Source organism: Heloderma suspectum, chromosome 6 (assembly GCF_057233095.1).
Source record: "Heloderma suspectum isolate Gila_16-S chromosome 6, 16-S_ref, whole genome shotgun sequence".
Taxonomy (NCBI): domain Eukaryota; kingdom Metazoa; phylum Chordata; class Lepidosauria; order Squamata; family Helodermatidae; genus Heloderma; species Heloderma suspectum.
Window position 1 is genome coordinate 93553176 of NC_139463.1, and position 23666 is coordinate 93576841.

Below are 23666 nucleotides of genomic sequence, written 5' to 3' on the forward strand. Positions count from 1 at the left end.
CTCAAGAAGATATGTTTACAAGGAAGAAGGGGTGGTGTGAAGTACTTGATGTACAGATATAATGGTTCCTCTTTAAGAAAAAAAATCAAATCTTAAAAAAAAGTTTGTTTAAAAAAATTTGGAGCGCTTTGAAAACTTTGGGGAAGAGCAAGCTAGTGTAGATTTGGGTGGCGGGGGGGTGGGATGCTCAGAGAAATATGGGTGCACATGCATGCATGCACACCGCTCTGCATTGATTGCTATTGCAAAGGATGCAGTACTGAAATGCTTCACTCTTTTCTTCTTATTAGCTGTTCCTTCCTATTTAGCTCAGGCCTCAACACAATAACATAGCATTTTGGGGAAAAGATGCAACACAGCAGCCCAGCACTGGAGGCTAAGATAGAGAAGATCTCTACAGCCACCATGTGTTTTCCCTTGGTGCTCAAGTAGGATGGAACAAAGGATAACCAAACACTGCAAAACACCAACATGCTGAAGGTGATGAACTTGGCTTCATTGAAACTGTCAGGTAACTTCCTGGCAAGGAAAGCCACTGTGAAACTTAACATTGCCAAAAAGCCCATGTAGCCCAGGACACAATAAAACATCAGTACGGACCCCTCGTTACATTCCAGTATAATTTCTTCTGTCACTGAGTGGAAGTCAACATTTGGAAATGGGGGATTGGTTGCCAGCCACACAGTACAGATGCCTGCTTGAACAAGGGAGCAGAAAAGAACTATGGAGTTGGCCAGTCCCTTCCCTACCCACTTCTTCATCCCAGATCCTGGTTTGGTGGCCATGAAAGCCAGAACCACAGTGATGGTTTTTGCCAGCACACAAGAAATGGCCACTGAGAAGATGATGCCAAAAGCAGTTTGTCGGAGGAGACACGTCACCTTTTCTGGTTGGCCAATGAATAGCAATGCACAAAGGAAACAGACCATTAGGGAACTGAGAAGAGTGTAGGTGAGGTTTCGGTTGTTGGCTTTGATGATAGGAGTATTGTGGTGCTTCAGAAAAGTTTGTAGTACTAAACCTGTAATTAAAGTAAAGAAAAGAGCAAAACAGGCCAAACTGAACCCCAAAGGTTCTTCATAAGACAAGAAGCTTGTATACTTGGGAATACACAAATCTTGTTTTTTGTTCGAATAGTTTTCATCTGTGCATTTATAACAATCATTCATGTCTGAAAAAGAAAATATGTGATCACAGTCTTTCTATTTATGGCATACCTCTCACCAGCATGCTCTAACTGTTCTTCTGATAAATATTCACCATTCAGTTTAGAGGATTTCGTAAGTCCTGACTTTCTGAAATGTAGGAGTAGGGATGTACGGTTTCCCCACTGTCTGTTCTGGTGGGGAATCCCTGTGGGGGGGGAAGCGATCTGTTACTCCCCCCGGAATCCTCCAGAGCAGCTCCACTCTGCGAGGATTCCAGGGGCGGGGACTGGCTTGGGGGCCACTTGGCTTGGGGTGGGTAAGAAGCCAGCCCTCCCATGCACCAGGCCAGGTTCAGATAACACAGCAACCCGTGTGGCGTCACAGGTAATTATGCAAATGGTGGTCAAGTCTGTGGGACAGAAAAAATAACCCACAGTGGTTTCTTTTCCCTTTCTGATTGTCCAAATGTGGCCACTTTAAAGAAGCATCAACATGTATTGCATGGCAATCATCACCATCCTTCTCCTACATAGGGATGTCAGAGAAATCCGCTGTGGATTCAAATGAGGAATCCTCAGCAGATTGGGACCACTTACCTTAACTCCAGGAGGACTGGAGGTGGAACGGGACTTGGCTGCTTCTTGCCAGCCAGAGCCGTTTGCCTCCTCCCTGTCCCTGCCGATCACCATGTCTTTAAAAAAAAAAAAAAAGGCATTCGCAGGATGTGCCCATGGACTTACATGCAAAATAGAGCTGTGAATCCTGTGTATAAGCTTATGGACACATAGACTTAGACGCAAGATTCATGACTAATGCTAATTAGAGATTCATGACTAATGCTAATTAGATTCATGACTAATGCTAATTAGAGAGATTCATGACCATGCTAATGCAGGGATGCCATTTGCATCCCTGCGGAGGCTGTGATAGGCTATGTAAGTATTTACGTAGCCTATCACGGCAGGGGGGAGAACCCAGCGTATGCAAATGGCAGCGGCTACCGCCATTTGCGTACACTGGGGTTTTTCCCCCTGCCGTGATAGGCTACATAAATATTTACGTAGCCTATCACGGCTCAATACAGGGACGCAAATGGCGGCGGCTACAACAGCTGCCATTTGCGTCCCTTCAGGGCTGCCCAGCGACTGCATGTCCGGCTGTGGGTGGCTGGAGCCGGCTGGCGGCTCTGCGGCTTGGCCGCGGAGCGGAGCCAGCCGGGCAGGATTCCGGGGGGGAGGACCGGATCACTTCTCCCCCCGTTGAGGATTCCAGGGGGAGGGACGGAGCGCCTCCCCCCCCCACGGATTGCCCAGCGCGGAGCCAGGTAGGTGTTTCGTACATCCATACAAACCATATACATGGATTTAACTATGCAGCACAACTTCATTTATTTACAAGTTTAATTAACATCTGCATATTTAAGCCATCTGTACCCACTCAATGTGAGAGCGTATTTGATACCAAGCTAGGACTACATATTCGTATTCTCAGTCATCGCCTTGAATGGATGATCCCACCCTAGTTCCAAACACCTGATCCATAGTGGAACTGGTCTGTGTTTTTCATTAGCCACTCACCTACCTTGTCTGTGAAGGAAGGATCATTATGAGTATCCCTGAGCTGGTCACCTCTGGGGTCAATTAGGCTATTAGTAGGGATGTTGCAAGCATCCATGCAGGGGGTGGGGTCTGACAGACTCCCCCCCCCCGATTGGTGTCCTGGATTTGGCTTGCTGAGCCCCCACCCCTGCCCACCAAGCTACATGAGCTGCTGTGACTTACCCAGTCCTGCCCACAAGCACCCGCAGCAAAGTCACAAATGGTGGCTTGCTATTTTTCGTAAATTAAATCTTGTGCACAACAGCCAGCACTTCCTGGCTGGCCATGGTGCGCAAGATTTAATTAAAGCAACAATAAGAACAACAATTGCTGTGGGTGCACGGGTCAGTGCAGGGGGGATCCTTTCTCCCTCCCTCATCCCACTAATGTGCTTCGTTGTGAAGGGTTGGCTCTGTCACTTCTCTTCACCCTTCAATGCGTCCACCTTCTCACCAATGTTCGCAGATGGATTTTGTGCCTTCCCCATCTGCATTGAACTTGCCAGTAGTGACACACTTAAGAGCTAATAAAAAGACCCAAGGGAAGCCAGTTTTACTCTCATCCTGCCAGACAGTGCAGCATAGGTGAAGACTCAGTAAGTCTACAACTGGTTGCAGAAAGAAAGATGTTTTACTGATATTACTGATGTCATGATCTGACAGTACTTAATGGAAACCCCTGGGCCGGCCCTTCCATGAGGCAGGGTCAATCCCCTGCACAGGTGGCAAATTAGGAGGGAAGGTGGATTACACGCACATACACACACACACACACACACACACACACTGAAAGGCCCCTTGTGGGCACTGCTGCTGCTGCCACCACACTATCCCCATCTACCTGCTGTGGCAAATGCCATGTCATGAGAGAAGCAAGCAGGGCTCCTTGGAGGAGAAGCCACCTCCCCACTCCCTCCCCCTCCCCCATCAGGCAGGCAGGTTATCTGGAGAGACCACCAGCCTGCTCTCTCACTCTATGCCCACCCACCCGCCTGATTTCTAACACTGGAGGAGTGCTCTGAACAAGAGAGAGGGCTGGTGGGTGTCCTCTCCGGACAGCCGTGCCACCTAAAACAGCCAATGTGCCTCTCCAGGGAGTCCACTGCCCAGTCCCTCACTCTCTGGGAGACTCTCCTGGAGGAGAGGTCATGCAGGCAGGCAGACTCTCCGGAGAGGCAGCCAGGCCCAAATGCCATGCGATGAGTAGTCCTTCCTCAAAACATAGCATCGTGAAGGGAGCCTAGAGGCTTCCTGTGAAAACTGACACATTTCCATTTTGTGTTTTTTTCTCCAAGCAGCAGCTCAGCATATCATATAGTCCTTTCAAATTTTAGAGACATGCACGGATATATGCTATTCTGGCTTGACAAGGAGATCTGCATTTCGTTGGTTTGATGAACTTCTGAGCAGCAGTCCAAAAGTTATTAAGGTGTTTCTTCCCCATGAAAGCTACGCCGGGCATGCTCAGTTTCACTGTGAAGCTAGAATTCTGCCAGTGCTCCAGTTGTTTCCATAGGAATTTTATTACAGAGGGTTACTGTCCCATGCTTATTCCTTATTTATCGAATGTGAGCTTCCAAGGCAAGATTACACATTACTGCATAGATTGGGATCCTAGTATTTGGGAGGTAGGTGGGATCATTTAAGCCTTTGCCCCTTCTGCTGGTGTCCCAAGCTGGATCAGGCCCCCATGCATGCCTCCAGCTCTAGGGTTGGCAGAGAATTTCTCCCCGAAACTTCGGGGGGCCGAGCGCCAACGTATTTGGCCCCCCTAACAAGTTTCGGGGAGAAATTCTCCAACCCCCGCCCCCGCACCCCCCCGGGACGGGACTTACCTTTGCCGAATGTCCCTCCCGGCGGCGGGTCCCGGCGGCGGTTCGTCGGGTCTTGGTCAGGGGCGGGGGCGGCAGCCGATTTTTCGACCGGCTGCCGCCGCCGCCATTCCAATAAAACTAAAAAAAAAAAAACGCCCCCGTGATAGGCTACGTGACGATTAACGTAGTCTATCACGGCTAGATCTGCAAAGTCAGCCGTGATAGGCTACGTAAATCGTCACGTAGCCTATCACGGGTGACTTTAAAAAAAAAAAGCGCGTACGGCTAATGGCGGCCCCCATAGGGAGCTGCCATTCACGTTCCTTATTTGGTCGCTGTAGTCTACGTAAAGATTTACGTAGACTACAGCGACCAAATAAGGAACGCGAATGGCGGCTCCCTATGGGGGCCGCCATTAGCCGTACGCGTTTTTTTTTTTTTAAAGTCACCCGTGATAGGCTACATGACGATTAACGTAGCCTATCACGGCTGACTTTGCAGATCTAGCTGTGATAGGCTACGTTAATCGCCACGTAGCCTATCACGGGGGCGTTTTTTTTTTTAAACTTTTAATTTCATGGCCGGGTGAGGCAAGGTGCCTCCTCCCCGGCCTGAACTTCGGGGGGAGAGCAGCAAAGTGCCTCCCCCCCACTGCGAAAAGCTGCGAGACCAGGTAAGTGACTTTCGTGCACCCCTATCCAGCTCACATTGCCAAAATAGAATCCTAGGGTCCTGATCTATATTAGAATCCTAGGGTCCTACTTGTTAACTACTGAGTAAAAAGGGGAGAGAAAAACTATCTACATTTTTAATGTAAGATATAGTCTGACCCTCAGAAAATGTGTAGAGTTGAGGAAGAAATGCACGGCCGGGGGGCGGGGGGGGGGGGCAGAAGGATCCAAGCCCTCACATTACCTTTCTGAAAGCAAAAATGCAGCTCTAGGGCCCCAATCCTTGCTCTTACTTTTCTATGTGATGGGAAAAGGACAGGCAAGGATCACATCTCACACTAGGGGTATATTCACACATTACACTGAGCGTGCATTCACACTTTATCCCCTTTACAAAACCGTGCGTTCACACTTTATGCACTTTATGAAATGGTTGTGACAATGTATCCCTATTCAGTCATCCCATTGGGTGTAATCTCTACACATGAGGAAGGGAAGTGGGGAAGAGGTTTGTTTCTTTTTGATTTATTACATTTTTATTCCACCCAATAGCAAAGGTTAAAAGTTTAAAATGACAATATACAAAAAATAAATAATCAATCAGAAGCTAGCAGCAAAAGATGTAAAATATAGTACCAGATAAAACAAACTGAAAAAATAAAATGCCAGGGAGAATAAAAAGGTCTTCACCTGGCACTGAAATGAGCACAACGTAGGTGCCAGGCAAACCTCTCTGGGAAGCTCATTCCACATTTCACGGCTCTAATCTTGTGTAAAATGGCTACTTTATGGCTGCCATTTGTGTAAAAGGCCTTTTACATAAAAAGGGGCTGCCATTTTTATGCAAAATGGCGGCTCGCTGAGGGGTTGGTCGGCCGTGTGCCACATGCCAGGCATCCACAGACCACCCACCAGTTCATCCAGAGAGCTGAATTGGGCGGGGGGGGGGGGAGTGGCGGCTCCCGGGGCTGGTGCAGGGTGGCTCATCCTAGGGAGGAGACAATCCTTCAGGTAGCCTGGTGCCCCCAAGCTGTTGAGGACTTTGAATGCTAGTACCAGCAGTTCGAATTGGGCCCAGAAATGGACTGGCAGCCAGTGTAGATTAAAGAGTACTAGCATGATATGATCACATTGGCCAGTCCCTGTTAATAGTCTGGCTGCTCTATTTTGGACCAGCTGAAGTTTCCAGACCATTTTCAAAGGCAGCCCCACATACAACACAAACAATGTGTTATCCAGTAATCCAAACAAGAGTTTATCAGAGCACGGATAACTGTAGCTAGGCTATCTCTGTCCACATAGCAATGTAGTTGGTATACCTGCCTACACTGATAAAAGGTGTTCTGTCTGTGTCACTGAGTCCACCTGTTCCTCGAGTGACAATTCTGGATCCAAGAGCCCCCACATACTATGAACATGATCCTTTAGGGGCAGTGCAACCCCCTCCACAATGTGTTGAACATTGCTTAGCCAGGCAGATGAACCACCCACAGCCACTAACAGTACCTCCATCTTGTCTGGATTGAGTCTCAGTTTATTGGCACCCATCCAGTCCATTACCACACCCAGGCACTGGTTCAGAATGCCCACTGCCTCACCTGGTTTTGCTGAAAAGGAGAGATAGAGCTGGTGTCGTCATAGAATCATAAGGTTGGAAGGGGCCTAAAAGACCATCAAGTCCAACCCCCTGCTCAGTTCAGGAAGCATGATTCCCAGGCAGTCTCCCATCCAAGTACTAACCAGGGCTGACCCTGCTTAGCTTCCGAGATCAGACAAGATCGGGCGCATCCAGCCCTATCCTGTGTCATCTGCATATTGGTGACACCTCAGCCCGTGCCTCTTGACAACCTCCCCTAGAAGTTTCATGCAAATGTTAAACAGCATGGGGAATAAAATAGAGCCCTGTGACACCTCATGGCATAACTGCCAAGGGACAAAGCAATAATCCCCAGCACCACCTTCTGGAATTCGCCATCCAAGTAGGAGCAGAATCCATGCAGTGCAGTACCTCCAACTCCCATCCCAGATAGCCTATCCAGAAGGATGCCATGGTCGATGGTACTGAAAGCTCCAGAGAGGTCCAAGAGAATCAACAGGGCCACACTCCCCCTATCCATCTCCTGGCAAAGGTCATCCATCCCACAGGGGGACCAAAGGAATTTCTGTTCCAAAACTAGGTCTGGATGTAGTCTGGATCTAGATAATCCATTTTGTTCAAGAGTGCTTGGAGTTGACCGGCAACCACCCACTCAAGCACCTTGCCCAGGAAGTGGATATTGGCAACTGGCCTATAATTGTTAACATCTTCTGGGTCCAGAGGCTTTTTCGGGAGTGGCCGAATTACCACCTCCTTTAAAGAGGCTGGCACTACTTCATCTCTAAAGGAGGAGTTGATAACCTCCTAGACCAAGCTAGCTCCAGCCGTTCCCTTGCTGTTCCCATCACTTCCTACATGTAGAAGCCAACTGTCTGCAGTGGACAGCCTCCTCTACCCATGGACATTCTTCTAGAGATTTTAGAGTCCCGATACTTGAAATGAAATCATGATAACCATTAGTTAAGTATTTATAATTAGTGCTCTTCTGAAAATTTCTTCTGTATTTTTTTTCACCCACTCACATTCAATTGAATAGAAAAGAAATGGCTCTCAAAAAGAAATTAAATGTTGAAGAAAATTTTGGATAAATTCTCATGGGTTGGGTTTGGGTTTTTTGTGTTTACCTTATTTATGAGGTGTCAAGTAGAGTGTTTGAGTGTCCACTCTGTCATTGTAAAATCATCTTCCCAGCAACCTGTAGACTCCTGGCCTTCCCACACTTCAATTAAAGCCCAGGGAAGACTTTATCATCATGAGATAATTTCTCCCTTAGGGCTATATCAGATCAGGAAGTGCAGGCAGCCTGGGAGGCTGCAAAACAATGGAGAGATGAGTAATAGACGGAAAACACATACACAGTTCCTTAGCTACCTTTTAGGGATTAAGTAAGCTCAAAAAACTTCAAAAAGATAAAGAAAGAACACCCTGAGAATGGGGCACAATAATGGAAGCCCCTTTCAAGGGGGGGGGGGACTTCCAGGAAATTAGAGGACAGATTTTGGCTAAACATTAGCTCCACCTTTTTCTAAGTATTTATTTTATTTTATTTTAGAGTTTTTTGCACTGCTAGGGCAGGTGGCAATAGCATCAACTGTATTTTTATCCTCCACAATGCACCACACCTAGCATCATTCTGGAGCAGTGTGGTAGGAATGAAGGTGGCCACCACAACCATAAAAAAAAAAAGTGAATAAAGTTTGGAGAAAATTCTGCATAATATCTATTTCATTAGAGGAAGAACTCTAGAGTAGGGGTGGCCATCACAGGTAAATCTGGACCTTTTGGGGCTTGCCAGATTTCCCTGGAGCCCTGGTTCAGTTTGCATTTGCAAGATCATTTGCAAGATGAGGGCTTTTTCCTCAATTTTTCCCTTTCTTAAATCACCATTTACACAAATTGCAGCTGTAATTTGCATAATTTGCACAAATTGAGGCCATAATATGGTTAATTTTGCGCAGATTAAGCATGTTACGGCAGCAATTTGCACAAATCGCACAAATTACAGCTGAAATTTCTGTAAATGGTGATTTAAGAAAAACAAACAAACCAGAAAATCAGTGAGCTGGCCCAACTCTATACAGACCAACTTGGGCCAGCTCGTGGGTAAGTAAAGCTCAGGGAACTTCACTCCTTCAGACGGATCCCTCTGACATCCCTGTGGATGTCAGAGGAAAAGCCAATGTGGAGCAGTGGTTAGAATGTTTGACCAAGGCTGAGAGGCCTGGATTCACATAACCACTCAGCTGTGAACCCCACTGGATAACCAACCATGTACTGCAACATTGGATGTGAGGACAACCCCTGTTTTAAGCAGCTGCTTCTTTCCCCCCCCCCAACGTTTCAAAAATATTTATTTATTTATTTATTTATTTATTTATTTATTTATTTAGTACATTTCTAACCTGCGCAGTAACTAATGTTGACTGGGCAGATTATAACCAGTTAAAAAACTAAAACACCATTTTAAAACAGTTAAAAATATAGGGATGGCGGAGAATTTCTCCCCGAACCTTCGGGGGGCCGAGTGCCAATGTGTTCGGCCCCCCGAACAAGTTTTGGGGAGAAATCCTCCGAACCCCCCCACCCCCCGTACCCCCCCCAGGACGGGACTTACCTTCACCGAATGTCCCTCCCGGTGGCGGGTCCGGCCGACAGTTTGGCGGATGTTCGAGCGGGGCGGGAGCGGCAGCCGGTCTTTCGACCGGCTGCTGCCGCCGCCATTGCAATCAAAGAAAAAAAAAACGCCCCCTGATAGGCTACGTGACGATTCACGTAGCCTATCACAGCTAGATTTGCAAAGTCAGCCATGATAGGCTACGTCAATCGTCGCGTAGCCTATCACGGGTGACTTAAAAAAAAAAAAAAAAGCGCGTACGCTAATGGCGGCCCCCAAAGGGAGCCGCCATTCCCGTTCCTTATTTGGTCGCTGTAGTCTACGTAAATGTTTACGTAGACTATGGCGACTAAATAAGGAACGCGAATGGCGGCTCCCTATGGGGGCCGCCATTAGCATACGCACTTTTTTTTTTAAGTCACCCGTGATAGGCTACGTGACGATTGATGTAGCCTATCATGGCTGACTTTGCAGATCTAGCCGTGATAGGCTACGTGAATCGTCACGTAGCCTATCAGGGGGTGTTTGTTTTTTTTTAAAAAAAACTTTCGCGTTCGCGGCCGGGCGTTGCGGGGAGCCTCCTCCCCGGCCTGAATTTCGGCCGGGGCGAGGCGGGAAGCCTCCCCCCCCGGCCTGAACTTCACGGGGGGAGCAGCGAAGCGCCTCCCCCCCACCGTGAACGTCCTTCGACGACAGGTAAGGGACTTTCGTCCACCCCTATAAAAATATAAAATGCAATACACATATCTAAAAGAATAAATGCAATTCAATAAACAACAAAACAGCACAGTATTTGATAAAACAGCCATAACAGCCTAGCACTAAGTCTCTTAGGGAACAATCCTATGTGGATCAACGGTTGCCTCTGACCCCGGGCGGGACCACCTATCCAGTGCATGGCAGGAGGAGTGGTGAGGAGAGCATCTCCTCCTCGCAACCCCCCCTTGCTTTCACAGCTAGACAGACAATTTCAGCTGTCTAGCCATGGGATCTTGAAGCATGCGAAGCGGCAGCCAGACAACACGTAGGATGTGTCGTACCAGCATTTCCAACCTCCCCGTCCTGGCCTACCCCTGGGAACGGCCTATTTTTGCCACTCCATGCTGCTCTTACTAGTGCTGAGTGTGGGACCGATCCTCACTGCCTACGAGGTAGCGCGGGCGGGGGTTGGGGTCAATTCTCCAGGAACCAACCTACTCTATGGCCGTCTGGCCTCTCACTAGTGGCCACAGGATTGCACCCTTAAAATGCCTGGGAGAAAATAAAGGTCTTGGCCTGTCACCAAACGGATGACAACGTAGGTGCCAGCTGAACCACTTGGGGGAATGTATTCCATAAGTGGGGTGCCACTACTGAGAAGGCCCTCTCTCTTCAAGCCACTCACCTAGCTTCACATGCTTCACAACTGTTCACAGGTGACATCAAAACATAACAACCCCCAGAAAAGTTGAAATGCCTTTGTAAATCCACGTCCCAAGGATGGCCACAAGTTGATTTAAAAATCTGATATGATATGAGGGCAATTTAAAATGTCATTTTTATTTACACACATGTGCACCAAAAGCAAGGGATGGGCTTACAACACAATCCAATGTACGTTTACTCCGAAGGGAGTCCCATTCTGTTCAGTGGGGCTTACTCCCAGGTAACTGGGTATAGGATTGCCATCTCAAAAGCAATGTACGTACCACATGTGCCATCACAGCAGCCTCATACTCTATTCTGGAGGGATTAACTGTGGGCTACATTGCAGGGTTGGTGTATGCTTCTGTTTTGCTGCTGCTGCTGCCGCTATTCTGCTCTTCACGGTACAAATCCATCTAAGGCAGCTTATAGGTAACATCAAAATACATTAGAAACTGAAACTCACAATGAAGAACGTCAGTGATTAGCAAACCATCAAGATCCTTCCCAGAAGGCAGTTGTGGTAGATAGTCCTTTGGAGGGGGGCCTTCCAACTGCAACGGGCTACAATGACTGCCTACCCTCCTTGCTCCCCTTTCTTTCCCATGGGGCAGGTGCTATCAGTTGGCCCTATGCCGAGGGGAGTCAGTACAACTAGGGATGCCTGCACCTGCACTCTTTGCTCTCCTTTCCTTCCCACAGGACAATTCTGTATGCTACTTGTTCAGCTTGAGCCCCAACCCGCAACGTTGGTATAACTGCAGCAGTGGATGGTACAACAAGTAGGGTTGTTAAAAGGTGCTCTCTCAGTTTCTCCCCCATCCCTAAGCTGTACACAACCACAGCAATGGTAGCAGGTGTTCCTCAGCAAACTCTACTCTCTTTCTTTGGGGAGGGGTAGACATGGGGGGGTTGCAGCTTGCTCTGCTTCCACCCTCCTGCCAATGGAGCATCTCAGAAAGCCATCTGCCAAGTCCCCTGGCTCAGCGTCCCAGAGCCAGCCCGCAACCTGGGTTCCTCTATTAGTTTGATTGAATTGCAGGTGCCAGGGGGCCCCTTTGCCTGCGCCGTTGCTGCCATGCTGTCAGCTTGCACTAAGGCATGTGCTGGCTTGCTCCTCCTCCCACCCACCCCCAATGGTGCATGTGCAGCAGCAGCAGCTGCCACCACAGCTACCACGGAAGCCAGCCAGCACTGCCACACAATTTCCAGAGGGGTCGCTGTGTTCATCGGCGGCACTTTGAAGACTACAGCTTGATCCCAGCACAAACCTTCAAGGACAATGTCTCTAAGGTGCCACGAGATTCTTTATTGTTTCTGCTGAAATTGTGCACCCAGACATAGGGATGTACAAACCCCCCATTGTCTGGTCTGGGGGTGGGTGTCCATGGAGGGGCAATTTGGGCTGCTCAGGGCCACATGGGATCCTCCGGAGCCCAGCTGCATCCGCTGGAGTTGGCAGAGCAGCTCTCTGGCTCCTTATAAGATGCCATATGCTAATGGCGACTGCCATTAGCCTATCGCGGGAAAAAGGCAGCCATAAATGGCATATTGTACGCCATTTGTGGCCATAAAGCAGTGACTTTGATGTAAATTGCAGCTGTTTACAGCTGTATTGAGGTCACAGTCAGTGCTTTATGGCTACAAATGGTGTATAATACACTACAGCTGTCACTTTCTGGCAATAAGCTAATGGCAGCCCCCATTAGTGCATCGCATGATCTCATAGGGAGCCAGAGAGCCACCCTGCAGGAACTCCCCTGGGCCTGGAGGTAAGTGCAGCCACTCCGCCATGGACTCCAGAGGTTGGATTCTTTGGAATCCAGCCTTATTTGAATCCATGATGGAATTCTTCAGCATCCCTACCCATACATACACGTGCTACGAGGAAGTATCCTGCCATTTTCTGTGTCTCATCCATCTAGAAGCACATAGGACAGCACAGATGATGAGGTGGCTTCCAGAGGGAGGGTTCCTACCTCTAGCCATCAGAAGGCATTGTACAGTCCTGACTTTTTCTCCTTAATGGATTTTCTGCATTAATGAAGATGGAAGAAGTGATCAAAAAACATGGGGGTGTGAAAAGTAGAAGACAAGGACATCTAGACACCCCTCTGTAAAATTCCGTGAATGAGGCAGGGTGGTGGTACCATAAAAGTTTTGTTTGAAAGAATCATGAAGCAACTATTTCACTGGTACCTAAAGGAAACCAGCTGAGATCACAGAGCTCGAAAGTTTCAAATAGGCAAACCATGTTCATTTGAATTACAGACAATCTGTTTGATAAATATGTATACCATATTTCTTACCAGTCTGATTTGAAATCTTCCCTTCTGGACATGGGATGCAATCATAGCAGCAAAATGGTTCCCCCTCCTTCACTTTCTTAATAGAACCAGGGCGGCAACTCTCGCTACAAATAGAAAAGGGCTGCGTCTAAATCATAACAATAATAAAAAAGGGAAATGTTAATCCTGAGAACGATTAGTTTGGAATCTGTTAGGTTCAGGGACTTTTCAAAATTTTGCTATAACCTCCTAGGACTTGTTTTCCCATGGTATTATCTCATGCCACTAATATTTGAATGGTCGGCCAATGTAGGTACAACGCTTGTGTCTTTTTCCTCAATTCTCAACTGATGGGAAGTATGTGTGTGGATGACACTGGATGTATAACTGGGTTGCAGGAACCTAGTTTCAGCCTTTCATATCATATGTTAAGCTGAGAGTGTGGATTGAAATCACAGAAAAGTGACCCCCATGCTTTTTCAATAGAGATGCATCTTCTCAGAGAATGCACATGAAATGCCACAGACTGACTATAATATTTACTTAGTGTTGATAAAAACAATTGTTAGCTTTTCCATCCTCTGTACATTCCATAAAAATACCATTCAAATTTATTGTCATCCTTTTAGATTTTTTAAGATCGATTTATTTTACTAAAATGTCTGTACTTGCAGGAGTTGTTATCAGTTAACTAACCTGTGAATTGTTTCTGGTTATTATTAATAGAACATTCGGGAGTGTTCTCTCTCTCTCTCTCTCTCTCTCTCTCTCTGAGGTACCTTATTATTCCTAGATAGATATAGACTAAAATTGTATACAGTCCATTATTGCAATTTTTAAATCACCACTACATTGGTTGAATGCAATAACACTGAGTAATGTTATCTCCTTCAACTACACATTACCGATTGATGTGGGGAAGAGGTGCAGATGAGTCATGGGCATGTGTGTCACTTCCATGAATATTCAACTAAATTCTGACCAAACTACAATTTGGTTAGAATTTAGTTGAATATTCATGGAAGTGGATCAGGTTGTTTTGTATAAATAAAGATATAATGGAAAAGAAATGCATTCATGTCTACAAGTTGCCAGTTAATATATATAAAAGCATAGGAACCAAGGCAGAAGTGTATGGATTCCCATTTGTATGATTTGTTACATCAACTTGCTACATACATTTTATTTGTGTTATTGTTTGTTTTCCATCAAAACTCAGTCATTTATGTGGGCTAGTAATTTTTAATGAACGATTTCTTCACTGATTCTTTTCAACTGAAAATGACCATGTGTAGACGTGCATTATTTTTTATACATTTAACTTGTAACATAATTAATAGATACATAATGCTAGTCAAACTATATCATTGGAATGGAAACAATACTGGTCAAACCTATAATCAAAGTTGCAATTCACTTGTGTATTTTTTCCAGGTGACTATCCATAGGAAGCACACATTTTTATGCACACAATTCTTTGAACATGCTAAAATTATTTTGTTTACAGTTTTCAGTGCCTTCATTTTCCCCCTTAACATTAAAACAATGACTGGGTTCGGACAATCATGGGGAGAAAATATGCCACTGTGGTTTCTTCCCCCATGTGTGCTGCACGTGGGACCACCATTTGCATAATTACCCATGATGCCATGCAGATTGCCGCGCCATCCGAATCCAGTGCAGTGTCCGGCAGGGGTGGGTTCTTACCTACCCCACAACCCATGGCCTGTAGTAGGGGCTGTGGGGTAGGTAAGAACCCACCCTCTCCATGCATTGTGCCATGTTCAGATGATGCGGCAACCTGTGTGGAGTCACATGTAATTATGCAAATAGTGGTTGCACATGACGCAAGCAGGGCAGGGGAAAGAAGCTACGGTGGCTTATTTCCCCCCTCTGATCATCCAAACACAGCCAATGTAAGGGAAATGTATGCTATTGTGTTGAATTCTTTAAAAGTTTACCCATATTTAGGGATGTCTGGTGCAGGGAAATCCAGCCCTCTTGGGGTTTGCTAGATTTCCCCAGGGCCCCCCGGCTCAACTTGAGTTTGCAAGCTGAGCCATGAGCTTCCAGACAGAAGTTGTGGATTTCCTTCTCCCCTCTCCCCCTAAAAAGGCAAGGTACGCAAATTGCAGCTGCAATTTCCATACCTTGAGTTTTGCCAGGGGGGGAGCCACCGCCATGCACACCCCTCCCTTTCTGCCTGCTGGTGCTAACATCAGGAGGGAGAGTGGGAGAATTGTGCATGGTGGCAGCGATAGTGGTGGCAGCAGGAAGAGAGAGCAGCGCCACGGCTCTCCTCGTTCCCTGCCAGTGACAGCACCACTGCGACCAACTCTCCCACTCTTCCTCCCAGGCACCAGCAGGAAGAGTGGGAGAGTTGCGCACAGTGGTGGTGGTGGCAGTGGCAGAGGCAGTGACAGGAAGGGAGGGCAGTACCACAGCTCCCCTCCCTCCCTGCTGCTGGATGCGCAACTCTACTGCTCTCCCTGCTGGGCACCAGTAGGAAGAGTGGGAGAGTTGCGCACAGTGGTGGTGGTGGCAGTGGCAGCGGCAGTGACAGGAAGGGAGGGCAGTACCACAGCTCCCCTCCCTCCCTGCTGCTGGATGCGCAACTCTACTTCTCTCCATGCCGGGCACCGGCAGGAAAAGCAGGAGAGTTGTGCACAGTGGCAGCAGCAGCAGAAAGGGAAGATAGTGCGATGGCTCCCCTCCATCCCAGCTTGGAGCTCCACCCCCACCACTATTGCTGCTTCTGTGTACAACTCCCCCACTTTCCCTGTAGGCACCAGCAGGAAAGAGAGAGGGTTACGCACAGTGGCAGTGATAGCGGTGGAAGTCTGTGAGCTGGCTTGGCTTGAGTCAGGTCAGCTCATGGTCTGGCAAGTCAGAGTCCAGGCGGCCAAGCTGCAGAAAGCTCTGTGGATCCCATGACCTGGACAGAATCCTCCAACATCCCTACACGTATTCCAGTAAAAATAATTTCTACATACAAGTGCAACCCTATGCATGTCTAGACAGGAAAAATGTCCTACAACTCATAGCATTCCCCTGCTAGCATTTCCCATGCTGGCTGGGGAATGCTGGGAGTTTTAGGACATTTTTTTCCCATCTAAACATGCATTGGATTGCAACCTAAATGTATGAATAAATTTGAATATAACATTTAAACCACTCAAAGTGTGCTTTATCTCCCCCACCCTAAATCAAATATTTCAATTCTACTACTTTGGAATGGGGGGGGGGGGAATGAGACAATAATACAGCATGGGAAATTGACAAGGCACCTTTATTTTTCCTCAATGTAAATCAAATAGACAGGCTTAATCAGATTTCAATCAATTAAGGGCAACAGAAACTTTTCCAGAACACCCATATAATTGAACTCAGCATTTTATACAGGCTGAGCACTGTGCAAAGAAGTTAACTTTGCACATCCTTCTTCAAAATTGGAAGACTTAACGAAGTGTCCCACAGTTGGATCCTACCTGGTTAAACCAGCTGTGCCATGTTATGGCATCTTCATTGATGGTGAATGCCTGATTTGGAGGAGTCTCGGGATCCACCCTCCCAACTTTCACACGATGAAAGGAGTGGTTGGAGAAAAAGATCCAGTTGATCACATCAAATCCAGCTATTAATTCACCATTCTGGTCAAAAGAAAACTTATCCCCAGCACCATTGTCAAAGGAGACATTGCTCAGAAAGTGATGGAGCTCAGTTGAAAAGTAAAAGAAAAAAACTTAGTAAAGGGTTGCAATTTGCTAGCAGTATGTTTAAACTTCTAGGCTGTTATAAACAAAATGCAATTATATTTTATTCTGGACACAATCCTGATTCCCCCCCCCCCAGTTCATAGTCAGGTCCAACTGAATTTTCAGTCCTTCTGGCAGTTCATCTGAATAGCCACCTGTATACTAGGGCTGTTGTTGTTCAGTCGTTCAGTCATGTCTGACTCTTCGTGACCCCATGGACCATAGCACCCCAGGCCTTCCTGTCCTGCGCTCTCTCCCGGAGTGTGCTCAAGTTTATATTCATTGCATCGGTGATGCTATCTAGCCATCTCATCCTCTGCCGTCCCCTTCTCCTTTTGCCTTCAGTCTTTCCCAGCATCAGGGTCTTTTCCAGAGAGTTTTCTCTTCGCATTAGGTGGCCAAAATATTGGAGCTTCAGCTTCATTATCTGTCCTTCCAATGAGCACTCAGGGTTGATTTCCTTTAGGATGGACTGACTTTACCTCCTTGCAGTCCAGGGCACTCGTAAGAGTCTTCTCCAGCACCACAGTTTGAAGGCATCACTTCTTCGGCACTCAGCCTTCCTTATAGTCCAGCTCTCACAGCCATACATTACTACTGGGAAAACCATAGCTTTGATGATACGGACCTTTGTCAGCAAATTGATGTCTCTGCTTCTTACTATGCTGTCAAGGTTTGAAGCAGAAATAGACGTTTTTCTGGAATTGTCTTGCTTTCTCCATGATCCAGCGAATGTTGGCGATTTGATCTCTAGTTCCTCTGCCTCTTCGAAACCCAGCTTGTACTTCCGGTAGTTCTCACTTCGCATACTGCTGAAGCCTAGCTTGTAGGATTTTGAGCATCACCTTGCTGGCATGTGAAATGAGCGCAATTGTGTGGTAGTTTGAACACTCTTTGGCATTGCCCTTCTTTGGAATTGGAATGTAAACTGACGTTTTCCAGTCTTGTGGCCACTGTTGAGTGTTCCAAATTTGTTGGCATATTGAGTGCAGCACTTTAACAGCATCATCTTTCAGGATTTTAAATAGCTCTGCTGGAAGACTGTCATCTCCGCTAGCTTTGTTGTTACTAATGCTTCCTAAGGCCCATTACTCTCGAGGATGTCTGGCTCAAGTTCAGTGACCGCACTATCATGGCTATCAGGGACATTCAGATCTTTCCTGTATAGTTCTTCTGTGTATTCTTTCCACCTCTTCTTAATCTCATCTGCTTCTGTGAGGTCCCTGCCTTCTTTGTCCTTTATCATGCCCGTCTTTGCACAAAACGTTCCCTTGAGATCTCCAATTTTCTTGAAGAGATCTTTAGTCTTTCCCATTCTGTTGTTTTCCTCATTTTCTTTGCATTTAAGAAGGCCTTCTTGTCTCTCCTTGCTATTCTCTGGAACTCTGCATTCAGTTGGATATATCTTTCCCTTTCTCCCTTGCTTTTCGCTTCCCTTCTTTCCTCAGCTACTTATAAAGCCTCCTCAGACAGCCACTTGGCTTTCTTGCATTTCTTTTTCTTTGGGATGGATTGAGTTGCTGCCTCCTGAACTATGTTACAGACCTCCGTCCATAGTTCCTCAGGCACTCTGTCTATCAGGTCTAATCCCTTAAATCTATTCCTCAACTCCACTGTATGTTCATCAGGGATATGATTTAGGTCATACTAAATGGTTTAGTGGTTTTCCCTACATTCTTCAATTTAAGCTGAAATTGTGCAACAAGAAGCTCATGATCTGAGCCACAGTCAGCTCCAGGTCTTGTTTTTAGTGACTGTATAGAGCTTCTCCATCTTTGGCTGCAAAGGACAATACGACATAATCAATCTGATTTCGATATTGACCATCTGGTGATGTCCATGTGTAGAGTCGCCTCTTGTGCTGTTGGAAAAGAGTGTTTGCTATGATCAGCGTGTTCTCTTGGCAAAACTCTATTAGCTTTTGTCCTGCTTCATTTTGTACACCAAGGCCATGCCTGCCTGTTATCCCGGTGATTTCTTGAGTTCTTACTTTAGCATTCCAATCCCCTATGATGAAGAGGACATCTTTTTTGGGTGTTAATTCTAAAAGGTGTTGTATGTCTTCATAGAACCCATCAACCTCAGCATCTTCGGCCTCAGTGGTGGGGGATAGACTTGAATTACTGTGATGTTGAATGGTTTGCCTTGGATTCGTACTGAGATCATTCTATCGTTTTTAAGATTGTACCCCAGTACTGCTTTTCCCACCCTTTTGTTGACGATGAGTGCTACTCCATTTCTTCTAAGGGATTCTTGTCCACAGTAGTAGATAAGATGGTCACCTGAATTAAATTTGCCCATGCCTGTCTAGGGGTAGATGAAAGTCCCTTACCTGTCGTCGAAGGACGTTTGCGGTGGGGGGGAGGCGCTTCGCTGCTCCCCCCGCGAAGTTCAGGCTGGGGGGGAGGCTTCCCGCCTCGCCCCGGCCGAAATTCAGGCCGGGGAGGAGGCTTCCCGCCTCGCCCGGCCGCGAACGCGAAAGTTTTTTTTTTAAAAAAAACGCCCCTGATAGGCTACGTGACGCTTCACGTAGCCTATCACGGCTAGATTTGCAAAGTCAGCCGTGATAGGCTACGTCAATCATCACGTAGCCTATCACGGGTGACTTAAAAAAAAAAAAGCGTGTACGCTAATGGCGGCCCCCATAGGGAGCCGCCATTCGCGTTCCTTATTTAGTCGCTGTAGTCTATGTAAATGTTGACGTACACTACGGCGAAAATAAGGGCAACGCTATTTGCGTTGCCCTTATTTTCGCCGTAGTCTACGTAAACATTTACGTAGACTACAGCGACCAAATAAGGAATGCGAATGGCGGCTCCCTAGGGGGGCCGCCATTATCCGTACGTGCTTTTTTTTTTTTTAAGTCACCCGTGATAGGCTACGTGATGATTGACGTAGCCTATCAGGGCTGACTTTGCAAATCTAGCCGTGATAGGCTACGTGAATCGTCACGTAGCCTATCAGGGGGCTTTTTTTTTTTCTTTGATTGCAATGGCGGCGGCAGCCGGTCAAAAGACCGGCTGCCGCTCCCACCCTGCTCTAACGCCCGCCGAACCGCCAGCCGGACCCGCCACCGGGAGGGACATTCGGTGAAGGTAAGTCCCGTCCCGGGGGGGGTGCGGGGGATTTCTCCCCGAAACTTGTTCGGGGGGCCGAACACATTGGCGCTCGGCCCCCCGAAGTTTCGGGGAGAAATTCTCCGCCAACCCTATGCCTGTCCAGTTTAGTTCGCTGATTCCCAAGATGTTGATGTTCGATCTTGCCATCTCATGTTTGACCACCTCCAGCTTACCTTGATTCATTGATCTGACATTCCAGGTTCCTAAACAATATTGTTCTTTACAGCATCGGATTTTCTTTTCACCACTAGACACATCCACAGCTGAGTGTCCTTTCGGCTTTGGCCCAGCCGCTTCACTCTTTCTGGCGCTACTTGGAAATACCCTCTGTTCTTCCCCAGTAGTATATTGGACACCTTCCAACCTGAGGGGCTCATTTTCCGGTGTCATCTCTTTTATCCTTGTGATATATTCCATGGGGTTTTCTTGGCAAGAATACTGGAGTGGGTTGCCATTTGCTTCTCCAGTGGACCACATTTTGTCAGAACTCTCTGCCATGACCTGTCCGTCTTGGGTGGCCCTGCACGGCATAGCTTATGGCTTCACTGAGTTATGCAAGCCCCTTCGCCACAACAAGGCAGTGATCCATGAGGGGGATTCTAGGGCTGTACGAATCCCCTACCTGCCAGTCTGGGGTGGGGGGGTCCACAGGGTTGGGGAAGCATTCCCTTCCTCCCTTCGGAATGCTCTTCAGCTGGCTCCGCTCCATGGTGATTCCACAGAGCCGCTGGCCAGCCAGCTCCAAAGTGCCAGCAGTATGGCCAGCATGCCGCATTGCTAGCTGAAGGGGACTACTGACTGCAGACACAAATGGCATCCAGGATACCATTTGCAGCTGTAAAGGCCTTAGTTTAAGGTAAATGCAGCTGTAAATGGCTGCATTTACCTTAAACTAAGGCCTTTATGGCTGCAAATGGCATCCCGGACACCATTTGCATGCGCAGTCAGTCCCCTTCAGCCAGCGATACAGCACGGCGGCCGTATCGCTTGCAATCCGGAGCTAGAAGGTCTGGGTGAAGAGTATTCCTCCTGGAGGTGGGGGTAAGTCTTCTGTTCTGTCAAGGACTCCGGGGGGCCAGATTCTTTAGAATCCGGCCGCATTCTCAACCATCCCTACTGTATACAACTCACACACACACAACACAAACACACACGCACTGGGCTTTTACAGGCAGTAGGTGCTGTGTGCATTTGGCTGCCCATATATTATATGTACTGTTACAGATATTGGTCTGATATTGGCTGCCCTATTTACAGGTGGCAAGCTGTGGTGTGTGTTGATTTGGGGGATAAAGTTATTAAAGTATTGTCAGTAATGGGGAGCATGAGGTAGCTATCTTTCTTTTTTTCATTTCTTTTTAAGGAACAAACATGTGAATTTTGCTGCTGCCTGTCCTGGTGGCTGAAGCAAGAGGAAGCATCTATTCCTACGCACCATCAAGGCAGAGAAAATGGTGGCAGCCAGCCAGATCTCTCCTTTTGCTGCTACCTTTGGTGGTGGCAACACTTCATTTGTTCTTTAAAACATGGAGTGGGAAAGGAGGAAATCCCAGTAGGGATGTCAGAGGCATTCATCTGGGGGGTCAAGTCCCCTGGCACACTTGTCTGTGAGCTGGCCCAACTCAACCTGTGTCAAGTCGGGCCAGCTTGCAGACATCCGCCACCTCCACTGCCAGACGCTCTACAAGATGCTCTCATCTTGCTTGAGAGAGTTGCGCTGCACAGAGCAGCTGGCAATGGTGACAGTGGCGGTAGGGATGGATGGGACCTGACAGGGAGAAGGACAGACTTGGGCACAGCAACGATGGCAGCTGGGAGTCTGTGAACACAAGCCAAGCCAGGGGCTTGGGGGAAATCCGTCAAGCCCCAAGAGAACTGGATTTCCCAGCGCCAGACATCCCTAATCCACAGTAAGTGCCCTGAACTACCAAATTTATTTCAATAATTTTGCCCATCTCAGAACTGGCCTGGGGGCTGAATGCCCCCCCCCCCCAGTAACTGAAATCACGATTTTGATGTGTGTATGTGTGTCTATGCATGAGCACACATGCATGTATATAATAGAGATATGCACATTCCCGAAGACGAGTTGGGGACGAGGCACAATGGGTCGAGAATGTGCACTATTCCCTCTCCATAAACAGATGAAGCATGGTGAATGTGCAAAATTGTGGCGCTAATGTGAGCTGAATGGTTAATGTGCATAACAATGAGCCATTTTGCACATTCACCATGCTTCATCTGTTTATGGAGAGGGAATAGTGCACATTCTCGACCCATTGTGCCTCGTCCCCAACTCGTCTTCGGGAATGTGCATATCCCAAAGAAAAAGAAATGCAAGAAAGCCAAGTGGCTGTCTGATGAGGCTTTACAAGTAGCTGAGGAAAGAAGGGAAGTGAAAAGCTAGGGAGAAAGGGGAAGATATATCCAACTGAATGCAGAGTTCCAGAGGATAGCAAGGAGAGACAAGAAGGCCTTCTTAAATGAACAATGCAAGGAAATCAAGGAAAACAACAGAATGGGAAAGACTAGAGATCTCTTCAAGAAAATTGGAGATCTCAAGAGAACGTTTTGTGCAAAGATGGGCATGATAAAGGACAAAGAAGGCAGGGACCTCACAGAAGCAGATGAGATTAAGAAGAGGTGGAAAGAATACACAGAAGAACTATACAGGAAAGATCTTAATGTCCTTGATAGCCATGATAGTAGGGATGGCGGAGAATTTCTCCCCGAAACTTCGGGGGGCCGAGCGCCAACGTGTTCAGCCCCCCAAACAAGTTTCGGGGAGAAATCCTCTGCACCCCCCCTCACCCCGCCCCCCCCGGGACGGGACTTACCTTCCCTGAATGTCCCTCCCGGCGGCGGGTCCGGCTGGCGGTTCGTCCGGTGTTCGAGCGGGGCGGGAGAGGCAGCCGGTCTTTCGACCGGCTGCCGCCCCCGCCACTGCAATCAAAGAAAAAAAAAAAATCCCCTGATAGGCTACGTGACGATTCACGTAGCCTATCACGGCTAGATTTGCAAAGTCAGCCGTGATAGGCTACGTGAATCGTCACGTAGCCTATCACGGGTGACTTAAAAAAAAAAAAAGTGTGTACGGATAATGGCGGCCCCCATAGGGAGCCGCCATTCCCGGTCCTTATTTGGTCGCTGTAGTCTACGTAAATGTTTACGTAGACTACGGCGAAAATAAGGGAAACGCAAATAGAGTTGCCCTTATTTTCGCCGTAGTCTACGTAAAGATTTACGTAGACTACAGCGACCAAATAAGGAACGTGAATGGCGGCTCCCTATGGGGGCCGCCATTATCCGTACACACGTTGTTTTTTTTTTTTAAAGTCACCCATGATAGGCTACGTGACGATTCACGTAGCCTATCACGGCTGACTTTGCAAATCTAGCCGTGATAGGCTACGTGAATCGTCACGTAGCCTATCAGGGGACTTTTTTTTTTTTACTTTCGTGTTCGCGGCCGGGCGAGGTGGGAAGCCTCCTCCCTGGCCTGAATTTCGGCCGGGCTAGGCGGGAAGCCTCCCCTCCCCGGCCTGAACTTCGCGGGGGGAGCAGCGAAGCGCTCCCCCCCACCGCGAACAAGCTGCGAGAAAAGGTAAGTGACTTTCGTCCACCCCTACATGATAGTAATGTCCTTGATAGACATGATA

General features: G+C 47.6%; 1 protein-coding gene across 1 annotated transcript; it reads right to left on the reverse strand.

The window, feature by feature from the left end:
* Nucleotides 1-269: 269 nt before the first annotated feature.
* LOC146341865 (vomeronasal type-2 receptor 26-like) lies at nt 270-21962 on the reverse strand. The gene is made up of 4 exons (XM_084807715.1): nt 21936-21962; nt 16622-16849; nt 13155-13281; nt 270-1171 (listed from the first exon to the last, which is right to left on the reverse strand). Exons 1-4 carry the CDS (start codon nt 21960-21962, stop codon nt 270-272), a joined length of 1284 nt encoding a protein of 427 aa, XP_084663841.1.
* Between the last annotated feature and the right edge of the window lie 1704 nt (nt 21963-23666).